This window comes from Lonchura striata, chromosome 3 (assembly GCF_050655825.1).
Source record: "Lonchura striata isolate lonStrDom1 chromosome 3, ASM5065582v1, whole genome shotgun sequence".
Classification (NCBI taxonomy): domain Eukaryota; kingdom Metazoa; phylum Chordata; class Aves; order Passeriformes; family Estrildidae; genus Lonchura; species Lonchura striata.
Window position 1 is genome coordinate 28,972,763 of NC_140705.1, and position 17,241 is coordinate 28,990,003.

The 17,241-nt window shown below is 35.9% G+C and overlaps 1 protein-coding gene across 6 annotated transcripts in view; it reads left to right on the plus strand.

The window, feature by feature from the left end:
- COL19A1 (collagen type XIX alpha 1 chain) overlaps positions 1 to 17,241 on the plus strand; it is a 203,702-nt gene that overhangs the window by 98,494 nt on the left and 87,967 nt on the right. For all 6 annotated transcript variants that reach the window (XM_085576382.1, XM_085576378.1, XM_085576381.1 and 3 more), the window contains 3 exons: positions 8,589 to 8,642; positions 15,579 to 15,632; positions 16,315 to 16,350. In XM_085576382.1, coding sequence (XP_085432508.1) covers positions 8,589 to 8,642; positions 15,579 to 15,632; positions 16,315 to 16,350 — 144 coding nt within the window. The remainder of the gene's footprint in view (positions 1 to 8,588; positions 8,643 to 15,578; positions 15,633 to 16,314; positions 16,351 to 17,241) is intronic.

Sequence of the window (17,241 nt, forward strand, 5' to 3'; positions counted from 1 at the left end):
TAGTGAAGTCTGACTGAGCAAGGTGGGTGTATTTTGAACAGATCAAGTCTCCACCTCAGATAAATATCCATTAGGAGACTGAACATACCATGTCTTTTTATCAGGGTTTTTGTTAACTCTATTGAAACACCAGTTTCCTCTTATAAAGTGTGGATTTCTATGACCTTAATAAACTACTTACTGTAGTCTAAGAAAATAGAGATAACTGATACTGCTGTCTGTGTAGTCCTGATGAAGATGGTTAACAGCCACAGCTACAGACAAGGCTAATATTCTGGTTGTCACATGACACAAATAAAGCTAGAGGTGCAGTCTTTGGCAGAAAAGATGTAGCAGCCCATCAGCCTGTGCAAACACTCGATGTGGCTTTAACAATCTGCAGAACATCTTTTAGGTATAAATAACAATAGCGATGCTCTGCCAAAACCATGAAAGCATGTGTGTCTAAAAAATACTACTCTTCTGTGAAAGCAATACTATTTGTCAGCTGATGTCAAGAACAGATTGGCTTTCAGTTGCCTTAGGAGACAAGCCCTGAAAAGAAACTAGTTTATTCCTCCTACGGAAAAATCTTCATTCAACACTAACACCAACCCGGTATAAACAGAAACCTCCCCACTAAAAGGCAGATAGAATTTTAAACAATTGTAGCTGCAAGTCAAATCCATTTCTAGTATTTACTTAAGAAATGGAAAAATCATCTGCTCATTAAATGAGACGGTTTTTTTCTTTTTGAGGTTTTAATCTATTGATAGATACACAAGATACCTAAGGTTGAAATTACTGGGAAGATGAGTGAGGGGAAACAGAGCCAAATTCAGCTATTAGTTTTCTTCTTGAATAATATAAGAAAAAAACTGTAATAGCTCAGGGATTTGTGCAAGCTGAGACATGTATTATGATTCCCTTGTGTTAGGCAATGTACAAAGACAGAGTGGACCATTTATTTAATCCAAGGATTATTATAACTAAAATGTAACATTTAAGACAGAAGATGGATACCTGCAAAACAACCAGACCTGACTGGCTAATTCAGCAATTGATAATACAAAAAATGATGCTACATCTGTTGTGCAGATTTTGTGTTCATACACTAGAGGAATATTTAGTTGAAGGGTGTGGTTATTGCATGAAAATAGATGGTATGACCTTGTGTAAGCCTTGCACTGCCAAACTGTGCACTGAGTTTTACATTCAGATGTCCTGATATTTAAGTATGTGTGCATGAGAACCATCAAAGGAGAAGATAAATGGTGACTGGAGTTTTAACTATGACAATCCTAATGGGTAGGTGAGAACAGGATGAGGGAGTATTTGTGAAAATAGCCGGGATCAAAGTGGATGCTGTGTAGAGGGAGAAAAAACATTTTGCCTGTGGTGTGGATGTGGATTGTATCTGAGAGACTCACTTAAAGATAATTCCAGTTCTTGCTGACCAACAGAATCAGTGTTTTTTACAGTGATAAAAAGAGGAAGCTTCCTCGAGTAAAAAATGTTGAAAGTGATATTTAAAACAATTTAAACATAGATTAGATATGAGGTACTGGAAAGTTAAGACATGCTCTTGGCGAGGAGTAAAGTCTGGATGTAACTGATGACTCACAGAAATGATTGTTGATTTTATATTTGCAATGAGATTAGCCAGAGATGCTGTAGAAGGAGAGGAAGACTGGACCATGAGTATTCCCTTTATGGCCTCTGCATGGAAAGATGCATGTATGAGTTGTCTGACTGAATTCAGGAGTCTTTGTCGTTTGGAAAGCCTTTTGCTTTTGGATTATGAGGAAAGGTATAGCACAATAAATTATATGCAGTACATCTGTTTTTAAACTGAAATGGTATTCTGTGTGTAGAATTTATTGTAGAATTCAGCCAGATGGAGTGAGTAAAGAATAGAATATCCATTACTATTCAGAATGATGGGGTGGGTTTTTTTTAGTTTTTAAAACATATTCAGGGTCTTTCTGGGGAGTTAGACTACTGTTTATACCCACTAAAGTTTTTGCACAGAAGTACCAAGCAGGATTTGAACATGAAGATCACCATGAAAAAGCTTTGTGAATCTTCCTTATAAACATATTTTGCTAGACTGATGATACTTCCTGAAGAGTGTATTAATATATTCAAGTGAATGTTAAGAATACATATTATCTAGCAAACTGAAAGTCTGCTTTCAGATAGCTCATGCTTTAGGTTGTGGTATTTTTCTGATTTCTATGAATAAAGCTTTAATATTGGGTTAAGAACTTTTCTATCAAGTTAGGTCTGGGAATAGATGATCAAATAATCACCATAATGCATGGAGTTTTGATTGTTGATTTTGTTAATATTTTTCTCCTTGACACTGAAAGTTTTAAAGGAAAAGAAAAAAGAAATTGAAATGGTCATGACAGCATGAGCCATAGCAAGATAGCATACAAAGCAAAATTTGCAAAATGCAGTCTAAATTTCATGTGGCGGAAAGAAAAGTAGTGTGAGCATTTTAAGCATGATTAAGACTTTATGTTGGGATGTTTATTATTGAAAAACAAACAAAATGTGAGATTGTGATTAGATTTGCATATATTGTAGCAAGGAAGAATTAGCAAAACTCTCAGTATTTTTCTTCTTATGCTGCCTGATATCTATTACCCAGAAGGATCAATTTGTGTCTTTATATTTCTTTTATCTTAACAACTCTCTTAGATGAAAACGTGTTCTGTGTATCTTATCTTTTTGACTTATCACAGTACATCAGAATCCCTTTTATTATTCATTTAATTAATGATCTTTAATGATCTTTAATGTCTCTGGTCAACAGTGGGAAATGTTAGGCAATCTCTTAGATTTCCACAGGATGGGGTTATACTGAAGATAGTAACCAAGAAGAGATTCAGTAAGGAACACATTAAGAGATCATAGGAATCTTCACCTGTGTTTTCAATAAGGCATTACTGGTAGCCTTGCTGTGGCATTTTCTAGATGTGAAATAATAGAATCAGACGTTATTTAAGACTTGGTTCTCAATCATAGTTCTGTAGCTTATATTATAAGAGTTTTTAATAGGACTGTGACTGAGGACACTTTATTACCTGTCAAGGTGCCGTGGAATTTTTAGACTGTTTTAGAAATCAGTGTTTGTGGATGCTGCCATGGGAGTTGAACTTTCATAAAGAATGTATGAGAAAGAAATGTATGCCTAAGCTACCTGAGTGAATATGGATACAGTTCTTCAATCCAAAGAGATTGCTAGCTCTTCAGAATATGTTTATCAGTGTACTCCTGTTTTACCTGTGTTATTTGGTTTAATTTTTATTTTGCTGCTCTTTGTCTCTGAACTCATTCAATCATTGTGCTTGGCAATAATGGCACATGGACAGAGCAAACATCTCAGTCATATTGTTATTCTTTATATTGTTGGCATTTGTATTAATGTTTGTCTGTCTTTCAACACCTTCATGATAAAAGGAGTTTTGACTCCTTAAGACAGGTACCTTCAAACACTGTAATCTTTACTCAGCAAGGACATCATCCTAAAAAAAGTTAAAACTATTTTGATATGTGACTTTAACACATTTTTTAAGAGAGAGTGATCATAGCAGAACCCTGGAGCAGTGGGGAGGAGTGGGGAGGAAATGTAACCTGAAATTGTGTTCAGGGTTATATCTGCCTCACTCACAGGAAGACACACATACAATGGAGCATCGTCAAGTCTGCTTAGAGCATTCTCAAGCAAAATCTACAGTTAAGGCAAATTAATTCTAATCTTAGATCATTACAGTACTTCTCTGCCTTTTTAACACAAATTCCACACCTTGATGTCCCACTTCTAACATTTTTTCCCATATTTGAGATCCATCAGCATGTCCTGTGTTCATTCTTTCCTTCTAACTATTTTTCACACTTTCTGTCATTCTAGTTTGAAGAAGAGCAGAAAAATATGGTGCCCTGAACTAGCTGTTATTTCTTACTTTTCTCATCAGTGGCAAGGAATCCAGAATAGTTGGGGTTTTTTTTAGCTTGCATTTGACAAATGGAGAATGGAGTTTAGCCTTTTAAAAATGTTTTTGTATTTTTTTGCTTTTTCATTTTGCATTTCTATTTTAATTTTGCATTTTAAGGTTTTTCTACAAAGAATAAAAGTGGATGGCTGCCTCATTCCTGCTGACAAAATGAGGCAGTTCATTGGTGCAGCTTTGGAGCCTTGGGCTGGCCTGGATTCAGACTGTCCTGTGCCTAAGGTTTTGCCTTTAGTTGAGGTGGTGATTTGCCTTTATGTGGCCTCTCTGGATAGAAATGCTTAGAGCTTACTTAGGAGTGTGACATGTGACACCAAACAGTAGTTAGCCATTGTGAATATTTTCAGTATTGCTCAGTCTATGTAAAAAAAAGCAGGATGGAAAGATCTTTCTCCTGACATGGTATCCAGTATGTTCAGGCACAACACTTTTTAAGACTCTTTCACAAGACAGCAAAGGCACAGTTTGGAATCAGCTGATTTTTAGTCATTGTTTCTTGATAAGTGTGTCTAGTGAGCTGTCTGATTTCTTTAAAGCTTTGGGATCACCTGATTTATTGGTTTGTCTGAGAATCCTAAATATAGAGGCTGGGGAAGACACAGGCTTCAAGGTGACATCCTTCCTGACCATCTCTATTGATTTTTGTTTTCCATAATAGAAGTGTATTTCTGCAATGTATTATGCTGTCCCCTTCTGATCCTGCTTAGGAAATACTCCCATGTTACAGGTTACAGCCTGTTTGGAAATGAGCTTCATGTGTTACTCTTATGTTTCCTTGTATAGTACCTGCCAGTCTGGACTGAGTCAAAATCATTAGTTTGCCTTGTTTTCCACACCTTTTAAATGGTTCAATCTCTCAGCAGTCCTGAGGTGCTTCACCCTGTGTATTGCCACTTTCCTAAAGCATACTATCCCATATTTTGTGGAAGATTTATCCCATATACTGTGGAAGGTCAAGCAGTAAGAATATTATAGGGGTGGAGCTCTTCATAACCCCAGCTCTTCAGACATCTATCAGAAAATCAGAAAGAAACAAAGGTTGGGTTTTTTAACTGTAGATGTAAATTTTTTTCATTCATAACTTACTCAAGAAAAATCAACAAGCATTATTATGAGCTGAGATCAGTTTAAAAGAAGCTATGGAGAAGTGGTCACAAGAAAATAAAATTAATGTAGAACATTCTGCTGAGCCAGAGCTGTAACATAACAGGAACATAAGTATTAAAAAATTACAAGTCATAACTGTCTTAAAGATATGAAGGTAAAATCATGGAGTTTCAGAGGCTTAAAATTATAATGTGTCCACACTGATTTAGTGGAATTATATAGCTTGTGTACTCTGGAGAGTAATTGAGCAAGTGTTAATTAACAATGGCACTTTAAAATTCTTCCAAAAACTGACACCAGAAATTCCTTATTTGTATTATTAACAGGGCAGTGTTGCAGAAAAGTCTTTATCTGTTTAGTTCAATTTTTAGGTTGTGATGTATTATATTTCCAAATATATTACTTTGCCATTCTAACATGGGGGGAATAGTGTGCAAGGAAAATGAGGCAATCTTAAAGCAGACAAGTGAGTTGGAGGCTGGTACTCTTATTCTGCAGAGGCTGTGCAGGTACCCCTGGCCCTAAATAAAGAATGCTATAACTGAATTTAGTGCATCCACTATTACACACAGCAGACAGAGCCCCTCCCAGCAGTTGTTCTGGAGCAACCCCATCCGCTTGTTCCATCAGGGTAATGGAATGCAGAATTCACCCAAAGAAATACAAATATTTCAGTGTTACATCGGGTTAGTTTTAGTTAACTAATAAAAAAGGCTTGATGCTTTCAGAGTTTTGTCATCCTATTTTTGCAATAAATAGTCTTTAATTGTCTCATCTGAATGTAATATAAGCAGGCAGGAGCACTTCATATAAAGTGACATTAATGCATTTTTCTCTCTTTTTGTTATTCTATAAGGTACAAAGTCACAATGTTGATTATTAACAGCTTCCTCTACACTGCAGAGTAGCTTCAGCAACTCTGCAAATTGGCTAGACTTGAAGCTGTAAATTATGCAGTATAGTGTGCTTCATAAAGACAGAAATGAATATGACTTGGCTCAGTTCTTGTGAGAATAAATTGTAAAAATTGGGCCCCTGTTTGGTTTGAGTTCTGGCTTCATAGAGAACATCGTATGGACATTCCATATGATAGGCTTGGCAAGTACAAATTGTGTACTCCATTAAAAATTGGTATGTTCATGTAAAGTTGCTCGCCTGGCAGAAAGCCAGAGGCTCTGCAGAGGTCCAAGGCTCATTAACAGGGGGTGTTTTTTATCATTTTGTCAAAGAAACTGAGAAACATCTTATATCCAAATATTGTGTAAATCATAAGGAATGGGGGGTTTCTTTCCTCCTTGCACTCACCAGCTATGCTTCTATGTGTCTAGAGCTGCCTGGTGGCATTTTGAAATTACTGTCTGCCTGCTGGAGAGGAAAAGGCACGTTCACCAACATGTACTGCTCATCTCACAGCCAGGCAAATGATAAGTGGGGCTGAGAGGACAGGCATCTTTTATTTGGGCTCTCTGTTCAGCTTTTTATGGCAGTGTAGGTGTTGCATAAAAAATTATGACAAGATAGTTTTACCTTAGGTCTCCACCTGTGGGATGATTAGGCTCCTGCATCCACCTATACATCAAGGCATTTAAAGGATGCTACTACTTCTGAAGGAAATCTGTACATATTTGTATCATTTTTCTTAAAGTATGAAAGCAGATACACAAGCCATAGGAAAAAAAAAGAAAACCTGCTCCATAAATTGGAATGATTTGTAAATATTCTAGAAATATATTCAGATAAGGAAATATTATGTCAAATATATGAATTTACCTTTATAACTGTTGCAAGATTGCAGCAGTGTAATCTGATGCTAGTTGAAATATTCTGAAAGCAGTATTAAATGTTCAGTATGTCACAGTGATGAAAAGTATAATGTCATTTTTGCAGTTCTAAAAGTTTAAGTGAGCTATTTAAAAAGAACAGTACACCTGGGATTTCAACTGGGTTATTTTTTTAAACTGACAGTGAAAGAAAATTACTTTCTCAGCCAGCATCTTAATCCATAGAACAAAGGATTCTATAGCTTAAACACACTAAAATAATAAGTGTTAAATTCCTGTAGCTGTTTGGTGTTATTTGAACTTTGCAGTAAACCTCCACCAGATTTATCTGGTGGAGGTTTTTTTTGACCAGTAAGAAAGGGAATACTTGAGGGAAAACCTTAACTGTATAATTTAAACTAACATGTAGCATTACGTTTCTTATCAACAAGATGTATTAAAATGGAAAAAGTGAAGCAGCAAAGCCATCTTGGGAGTGGGATTATTAAATTCGCAGTTTGCTGCTGCTAATTTGTTAGTAGGCTTCAGTTGTTCAACAAAGCTCATGCACTCACTTTGCAAAACTGATTATTAGATGAAATGCCCTCTCTCATTGCCACGGGAGAAATAGCTCTGAATCAGGGCTGTGTCACAAATGCAGTTAGCTGAATAATCTCAGCTCAATGCCATTTACCTAACAGAATTATGAAGATGATGCTGATATAATGAATAGGCTTTGCTCAAACAAATGTAGTCCCCTGGAGATAATGGAAATTCAGTGAAGAGCCCTTTGTTTTTTTTTTGTTTATATGAAGAGCCTGGACTCTAATTAAGTCAGTCCTTGCACTACTATGAGAAGTATGTTACTTTATGGCTACTTATTATGATTTGACAAACTTCATTTGAGGGACAGAGATTCATTTATGGAGCTCTTCAAGCTTGTTGCTTCTGGAAGGTATTTTCTCTTAAATTATGCTTCTTTAGCATGTGTATTTTATTTGCTTTGATAAAATATGTCTTAACTAGAATAACATAGTTGTTAGAGTTAATATGAAACTGAATTCTTTCATGTATTCTACACAGATTATTGTGTTTTGTAGTCAGTGTTTCATGAGCAAACTCAGGAACCAGATATAGTCAATTTTGAAGGAAACTTCCTGCCATTTTTTTTCTTTTGATTAATGATGATGTGCATATTCATACTTATAAGAATTTTAAGAACAGACTTTTTTTCCATTTTTCAAATGCAAATACTGAATAATATACCATTATGGGTCAAAGACAAATGATAATACTGAGGACTTTGTAAATAAACATTTACTTTAAGCATCTGATAACAAAACTGAATCTCAGAATGAAAAAAAAATGCAATATTAAGATTATGATTTTCAATACAAAACTGTTCCCTGGTGTAAATTTCTGTTTCACTAAAATATTCTTGAAACACTACAAGAAACAAGAATGTTCTTCTGTGGTGAGTCTTTATGGATGTTCAATGACACAATGAAGTACAGAGAACTATACCTATCAGAGTGCTAGACATTTTTCAGGGACATCTATTTGGAAACAATTTCTGTTGGAATGTAAGAAATAGTTTTGGTTGTGAATTCAGAAATGTACATGTAGAACAGACCAGAATGATAAAATATTTTTGCTGTTAAAAGCATTGTGGGTTAGTATTTGTCATGAATATATATAATAAAATAAATATTAATTCTTTTAGGGTGAAAAAGGAGATAAAGGAGAACCAGGACCAGAAGGCCTTCCTGGAACAGAGGTAAATGGAACAATAATGAAAGAGTCAAGTTTAAAACTTCTGGATGAGTGGTTAAGAAATGCAATTCAGACTTTGTGTAAGCAGTGATGGATTTAGAAACTGGATCTCCCTGGAGATAAAGTTTGCTTTATACCCCCTTGTCCTTCTCACTCTTGCCCTTGATGGGGGTTACCCTGACTTTAGGTTTTAATGCTGGATACTCTTGCAAAGTATTGCTGTTGAAGACAGAGAGCATCTCCCAGATGGGGAATGACTGACATTAGGACTAGAATCCAGATACAGGACTTGGAAAAAACATTCAGTAATACTTTTTAAAGCATCTTTTCTGAAAGAATAAAAAGGTCAGCATTTAACACAAATATACTATGGCAGTGTGGCTGGGGCTACTGAAAATGCAGTAACACAGGCTACAAAATTATGACACGTTTTACATTACCTGGCTTTTTATGCACACAAAAAATATTTTTCCTGTTTTAGGTAATTATAATTTAATGCTGGGTAAATGAGGCTACTTTTAAGTAATAGTGGATATCCTTCAAGTGAGTCCTACATGCACTAAGCTGAAACTACATTTAGGTATTTGTAGAGGTATTCTCTTGTAGCCTGTCTGTCTGTAAAGGTGAACCGTATGAACTCTCATACATACATATATGCTGACAGCATGGAAAAAACACATCTGTGTTTCTTTCCATAGCTCTGGTGACATTTCTGTCTTGGTCTTACATGATCTTCTTTACTACATGAGATCTTGTTCCATCAACCTTTTAGGAAGAGTAAGGTATACCAAGTATCTGATTAACTCTAGGACATACTTACCATAGTGGCACTGTGAAAGTGAAAAATACTGAACACTTATATTTTTAAACATTTACTGAACTGTTGCAATGTGTCAGTAGATGGTAGATTATTATTAAGGGAACTGTCATTAAAACATTAAAATGGAAGTTAAACTGCATATGGCAGTATAGCATTGTATTATCTGAAACCATATATAATTCCTTTTTGCAACACTTAGATAAAATGCTTTGAACTCAATTATCACTTTGTATGGAGTTATCAGTCCTTAAATTTACAGGACTGTGTATCATTGACTCCTAGTTTCTATCAGGGTCTCTAACTTGCTCTGCAAGCAGAAATGTAACATCTGATATTTCTGCAATAATCAAGTTAATCTACTTACATTGGTGTAATCTGCACTGCTGTATAAAAACAGCCTGAAAACACTTAAAGCTGGTGGCATTGCCTTCTGGCAGGTGTTGCCTCTGCCTGGGGGAGTGAGGGTTTCCATCCTCACAAGAACTAGAAGATGATGACTGAACATTTTTTCTTGAACAAATGGTAGAAACATATTTGAATGTATTTTAATCAAAATCATAAAAGTAGGTGTCACAAAAAACTTTTGCTTGCTGTTGCTAACTTGTGTTTTCTTAGCTGTACAGAAAGTTCTTGCTAGAAAGAAGTAGCATGACAGAGGGGAAGCCAGACCTAGTTTGGAGACTAGGCTGTAGTGATGATATACCTAGAAAGTTTTAATTTCCTCTTCTCTCACTCGTGCTTACTGGCTCAGTTAATCTCATTGGGAACCAGGTTTCGAGGCGGGAACTGTGAATATGTCTAAATGTTTCACACATCTCCCAGTTTATCTCTCCAGTAATCTGAGCCAAGTTCTACTATGCTGTGTCCCAGCCTGGGATATTATTCAAAATACATCTGACAACATGAATACTTGCTATAAATACTACTACTGTGGTTGCCATTGTTTTTAGTTTCCTAAGGAGTAGTTATAAATAACTTAATATATTACTAATATAGCCCTCCTGTAGTACACGCTCATGTCTCTAAGCATGGTATTTGCTTTTATAGGTTGAACAGTCAGTTTGCTTGAATAGTATCTCTTTCATCCCTTGAGACTCTTTTAGCCACTTGACATAAAATGCAGGTGCCATATTGCTGCGACTAAAATCCTGTAATTTTTTTTAGATGTTGTTTCCCTTCACCATTCTTTTCGATATTTTGTTTTATATTGGGTGTGAGACCTATTTACTTTTGTAACTGAGAAGTTATGAGTTGTCTGGTCTAGTGGACAAGGTGGTTATCAGTGAGAGGTTGGACTCGATGATTTTAGAAGTCATTCCCAAGCTTAATGATTCTGTGATTCTCTAATAATTCTGTCATTTGTATCACTGTATCACTGTAACAAATGGAGCTTCATAGACACACTATCTGAAAAAAAAATGATAAAAACACTCATAGCCTGTGTGGAATAAGGACAAATTTGCAATGTGTATATATCTGTTGAATATGTTCTCTGTTATATCCTTATGTCTGCCTGTTGATCTGAAGTGAAAAGAAGATCTTTACCACTGAAACTTTTAGACTTTTTTTGAGTCATGTTGTTTTCTTGATCACTGGTGCAGGTAGGAATGAATGCCATGGGATACTGCCAATTACTATTTTCTGACTTAAATTAAATCCTTTGGCAAAAGTAAGTCAAAACAGCAAGTTTTATTATATCTGTCAGCATGTGTCATGCATAGCTGGTGGAGGAATAGTGTCTTTCTTGTAAGTGGGGAAAAAAAAAAAGTAAAACAAATCTGAAATTAAAATCTAGGATGTATATTAAACCAAGTGTTTTACTGGTTATTTTTATTTCTCTTACTGGGGGAAGTAATGCCATAAGTGACTTTTCTAAAACTTTTCTACATAAAATTTTATTCTTTATGCTCCTGGGATAGGATGGACCTCTTAAGTTCAGTAAGCAATAAAAGAATCCCAGGTTTTCAATGGAAAGATGGAAACCATAAGAGACCTTTTTATTTTGATGCTTGTTGGAAAAGGTAATCAGAAGTATGATAATTTTTAAAGGGATCCTGCGTCTTGTTATAATAGCAATAGTTGTTTATCTTCACGCCCTCAGGACCTGCCTGTCTAATCTTGCACTGTCTTAGTATTAGCATTGCAATACTAAGAGTCCAGTGAATTCTAGTACTATACCAGTTTGAAGTTTTTGGAATTCCATTAATGAGAAAACAGCAGTATCAGCATTTAAAAGTACCTGAGACATAAACTGAGAGAAAGTATATTGTTTGGAGCTATGAAAAAACTTTGCTAAATTAGAAAAGTTATCCCAGCATATCCAGGTTGGCATTGTACAACTGACTTTGAAGCTATTGTTGACTTAGATTTTAAGGTTGCTCTGTGAAGGAAATGTAGTACTGCTCTTAGTGGTTAGAGTATTCCCAAGCTCTGTTACTCAGTAGAGATAATTGATCTGATCTGTAATAATGGGGCTGCACATTGTTGGTTAGAGTGTTGAGTTGTGTATGTATTTCCAGTATAGTAGATAATATACATTGAACCAGATTACTCTAATGAAGGCCACAGGATTGAAAATAACAAATTACATTTTCCCCAAAAGGTATATTTTAGAGTTGAAAACCTGTTGTCCTGAATACATGATTGCAGTCTGACTGCATTTTCCATTGTCACGTGCGCAGCACAGTTTATGCTGTGCAAATAGATGCAATTCCTGTAGGCAACATTTGGCTCCTGCAAGGAGCTGCTGGAGTCTTCTGGTTTGGGTCCAGCTGATCTTTGCCATTTTTCATTGAGAACAGTACCTGGTGTCAGCTGGTGGTACATTTTACCTGTTTTATCTGTTTTTCATTCATTCCACCAGAAGTACCGGTCATCCCCTCCAAACAAAAACACTGCCTCTAATTTAATCTTTCCCTCATTGACCTCAGTTCACACTCTTACTGATATTTGTGATATACTTGTTCCAATAATTTCTCTGTTGGTTGGAAATTGCATTAAAGTTATCAGTCTTATTTTATGTATGTATATAGAACATTTCTCATTTTTGCTGTTTCCAGTATTATTATCTTGTTAGCTTTGAATTGGTCTTCTATATACATATTTTAATGCTTACTTTACATTTTGGTTTCCATAGAGGACCCATAATGTAAATTTATCATGACCTATAAAAAGACCAAGCTGTAGTCCTTTTAGAGAACAAAATGCTTCAGCTTAAGACTGTTCATGAACTCACAAATGTATATTATTATATTGGTCCTAAAAAGCTAGAATTAGACAGGGATAGAATTCAATACCCAATTAATTTACTCTCTCTTATAAGAACTGCTGAAATTTCTAATCTGTACCTGAATTTCTGGCAAAATTGGTAAAATATTCCTTAGATCAATAGAAATTCGTGTGTTTTCAGAGCTGACTTTATTCTCCTAAAATATTGCAGAAAATGAGCTTTTCTAACTTAAGGCTTGGTCTAAAATCATCCAAATTGTATCTGTTTAGATAACCACATTAATTTTACTGCAGCATCCTGTTCTGGTCTTTGCCAGAGACAGGATACCCTACTGTACTGTGCTAAAAGCAGATTTGACTTGGCACAGGAATTCTTTCTTCTTATGGCATTTCAGAGACAGTGAGCCAACAGCTAAACCTCTCAGCAGCTTCACAAAGGTCACTGTAGGGAAGGATAGGCATGGTGCATTCCCAGATGTGCTTTTTGCAAGCATTCACTATGTCTGAAATTTACTAAGATTATAATATTTTTAAATGCATAAATAATGTGTAGGCAAACTAGAAATTCTCATAATGAGTCTGTAACATTGGATCCTTTAAAATTCTCCTTCAAACACTATAAAGTTTCCTGTAAAGCATGTAGTTTCCCCTTGTCCTTTTTATTTGAGGTCAATTGCTATGGCCATCATCTCTGCAGTATCTCTCAGACTGCACACCTCACTGAGGTGCCCTTGCAGATAAAAGTTTTAAACACAGCAATTAGGAAAAAATAAGGTTTGTAGTTTGAAAGTGCGTGGCTGAGGCTCAGCATCTTTCATCTGCAGTTGCATTTTCTATTCAGTAGAGACACACAGATATATGTCACCATCTGTGAGTTGCACATTTTTTTTGCCTTATCTTTTATCTTCTGTAAACATACAGCCTAAGAGCTAATTCCTAAACTCATAACTATTGTTCCATGGCTGATTTGCTATTACTGATTTTGAACCAAATCCATACAGTTTGCATACCTGAAAAATCCTTAAAATGGCTTTAAGAGTATGGATTGGTTGTGTTTTATGCAGTCTTTCAGAAGGAGGCTGAAAGTAAAATGTAACAAATGGAGGCAATATTAAAGCTATGTCATAAATATGCAGATTGTAAAAAGAAAGCAATTTTTTGGCTTGGTTTTTGAATCCATCTGCCTATTACATTTTTTAAGTTCAAACAGCAAAACTACTTCTGATTTAACTATTACATATTTGGCAAGCCTAATAAAGAACAAATCAAAGCTAAATCAGGGGTATTTACAACAACCACAAATTTAATCCAAAGTGGGTACTTAAATGCTCATATAGTTCTAAATGATGTTCCTTCCAGATGGTGAATTAATGTAATTTTAGCAGGAAGTGAAGTTGCACAAATACGCAGTATTTAGAACACTCATTGATTTCATGTTTCTGTACCCACCAAGGCACAGATGTTAGTCACCATTTTCGTGCCAGTTGTCTCTATCTTCCTAATAATTGCAAACTGAGGAAGAGAGTTTGCAGGGACAAAAAAGGGAGTTGGGAAGAACTTTAGTTTGTAAGCCCTAGTTCAAATGTAAATTAATTTTTTCTACCCTTGACCTATTTAACCTCTAGAATAATAAAGATGGTGGTCTGCTTGTGGAGCATCTTATTATGATTATGATTGGGTCTCATATTGCCTCCATTGTTGCCGTTTCATTTTTAAGTAAAATCTTTTAACTTGTAGAGGTGTCTCTGACTTTCAATACACACAGTCTCTCATGCCACTAAAGCAGTAGTCAGAGGGAAGGCACAAGACAAATCTCTTGACTTAAATAAAAATGAATTTCTGGTAGGTTGGTCCAGCATGATAATTAAGTTCATTCATTGCTGTAGAATGGCTTGAATTTGCTAGGCATATTTTGAAACCATTCATTTTTCCATGTGTTTTGCAGCAAGGAGAAGACAACAAAGATTGTGTGCTGGGTACTATAGATATTTTATGGGGATTTTTTGGGTGCTTCTGGTGAGGACTTCTTAGTGGAAGAGTTGTATAACAGATATTGTAGAGGGTAGATTCAGATAGGTGTAAGTAGGAAACACTATATAATGAAAACAGTGAACACTGGAAAAGGTTTCTCAGAGAGGCTGTAGATATCCCATCCCTGCAAACATTAATTAATGGGTTGGATAGGCTCGGAGCAGCCTGATCCAGCTGGCAATGTCCCTGTTTGCTGCAGGGGAGGTTGAACCAGGTGATCTTGAGAGGTCCCTTCCAACCCAAACTACTCTGATCCTGCGATGTGAAATGGCTGTGTATGCAAAGTGTAGGCAGTACTAATTGCTTGTCCTGTTGAAGGCAGAACTAAAGAAGGAGGTGTGAAGGAAATAGATTATTTCTCTAACTGCCTTTGTGAATACCAGTGAAAATGAGTGTTGGAAGGTGTGCAGCAGCTCTGAGCTGTACCTTCCTGGAGCTCATCAGTTCAGCACTGCTACTTGAAACATAAAATCTGCAGTTCTCTGACCACCTCTGCCTCTTTTCCAATTTTAGCAGAGTTCAAGTGAATGTACTAGCACTCTCTCTAATGTTCTATTTTATCTTTTTTGGCCATGCAAGACTGCAAAAGAACTTTGCATTTCTACTCAGTACTTACCATAATGGGGCACAATAAAGTAGATGGCTTCGTATGTTTAATTATGTGTTGAAGACACATGTGGTTTTTGATAGATATGTGTCTGTTCACAAAATAATGAAAATAAAGAATTTTGAGATAGCACTAATAACATGATAGAATTTTAAGGTCTATTTGTTGAGTCTATACTACTTCACAGCGCTACAAGATTTTGTCCCAGAATTTTTCACAGATGACAACAAATATGCATTTCTCTTTTTGCCCAGGGACTAAAAGGCGACCCTGGTAGTCCTGGTGCAGATGGTCCAAAAGGAGAAAAGGTACCTTTTTAAATCTATTAAGTTGTATGTATATGTAAGTGTGCATGATATTCCTCAGTTTTGAACACGTTGCAGTAACTGTGTGTGGCAAACACCCACTGCTGCCATTTGTGCAACTTAAGGGTTAAAGTTACAGGTTAAAGCACAGGCTAACTGTAATGCAAAAGACACCATTACAATGAATTTTAAAAGGAGTTCTGAGCAGGAGGCTAAATTTGGTGTTCTGAATTGCTCTCTGGGTGCACTAATTTGCTCCCATGAACTAAGCCTGAAGGTCTCAGATGTGATTTGTACCTCGATGACCTAATTCTGTGAATATTCACAGTCAGATTTCTTTACATATGTGAGCTGTCACGCTGCCTTCAGCAGCCACCTTGTGCATGTAAGCTGCAGCTTGTAACTTGACATATGGAAATGTGTTTTGAAGGATTGCTTTTTTAAGCTATGATTCATTTATGCAGAGGCCTGGTGCTTTCTTTTCCCTTTAACCTGTGGTAAACTGTGTATATCTCTGCCATTGCTGGAGAAGAATATCACTTTATTCACATATTTCCATAATCAACATGCTTGATGATTGCAGTGAAATCACTTCTGCAGTGCTGCATGTTCTCTAAAAGGTCTAGAGGTTAAATATGTATAACTAAAGAGATTGTTGATTTACTTCCTCTCCTGTTTTAACTAGGGAGATGCAGGACCTCCAGGACCAGCCACCTTAAGTGTGAGTACATGTAAAGAAAAACAACCAAAAGAAAATCTCTAAGAAATGCTGCATGTTTTTAACTAATTTGCAATGTGAATACTCCCACTAATAAATCTAAAAGTCAAGTCCCTTTCTTCATAGTGCCTCTGCATTTTTTATATGAATTGTGAAGGGAATTCTATTAAAATAAAAAAATAAGCAGGTTTGAAACATCTTGCTCCTTCCAAATTCTAACAAGGATATTATCTTGTTTATTAGAGGTATAAATAGTACAGACTTGTTCAAGTGAAAGAATTCCTTTGTTATTTTAGAGAAAAGCATTTTTCAGTAAAAGCTTGCAAAAATGCTCAATGCTTTTAGGGTATGGTATTCTGGCTAGATACTACTGTATGGATGGTGGAAAATATTCCTAATTTCCTTGCAGTCCAGGCCCCAAGCATGTACAAAGCCTGAAGAAAACACTCCAGGGCATGCCTTGTTTACTTCATAAAAGTAATAAATCCTGTATGAAGTCTATGAATTCTAGTGGTTTTGCTCAAGAACTGAGATGAAAAATCCTTCCCTTCAGAACAGTCTATTTGGGCAAAAACAATTCAAAATGGTGCAAAAGAGTGTGGCAAAAATTAAAAAGAAAAAAAAAGAGAGAAAATCTTCCAAATTCCAGGCTGTACTTTCACAACATCAATAGCTCTTCTCCCAGATGCAGTATTATGAGCCACATCTATACTATTCATATTACCCATATAATCCTAAATAAACTTCAAAACAACTGTTATTCATAGCATAAATGATTATACATTGTGTTTTCCCTCCCTTAATTTCCAACACTGTAGCAGCAGGATCTCCATTAGAACTACAAACATTGAAGACCCATAACATAGAGATAAATTCCACTCTTCAGGTGTCAAA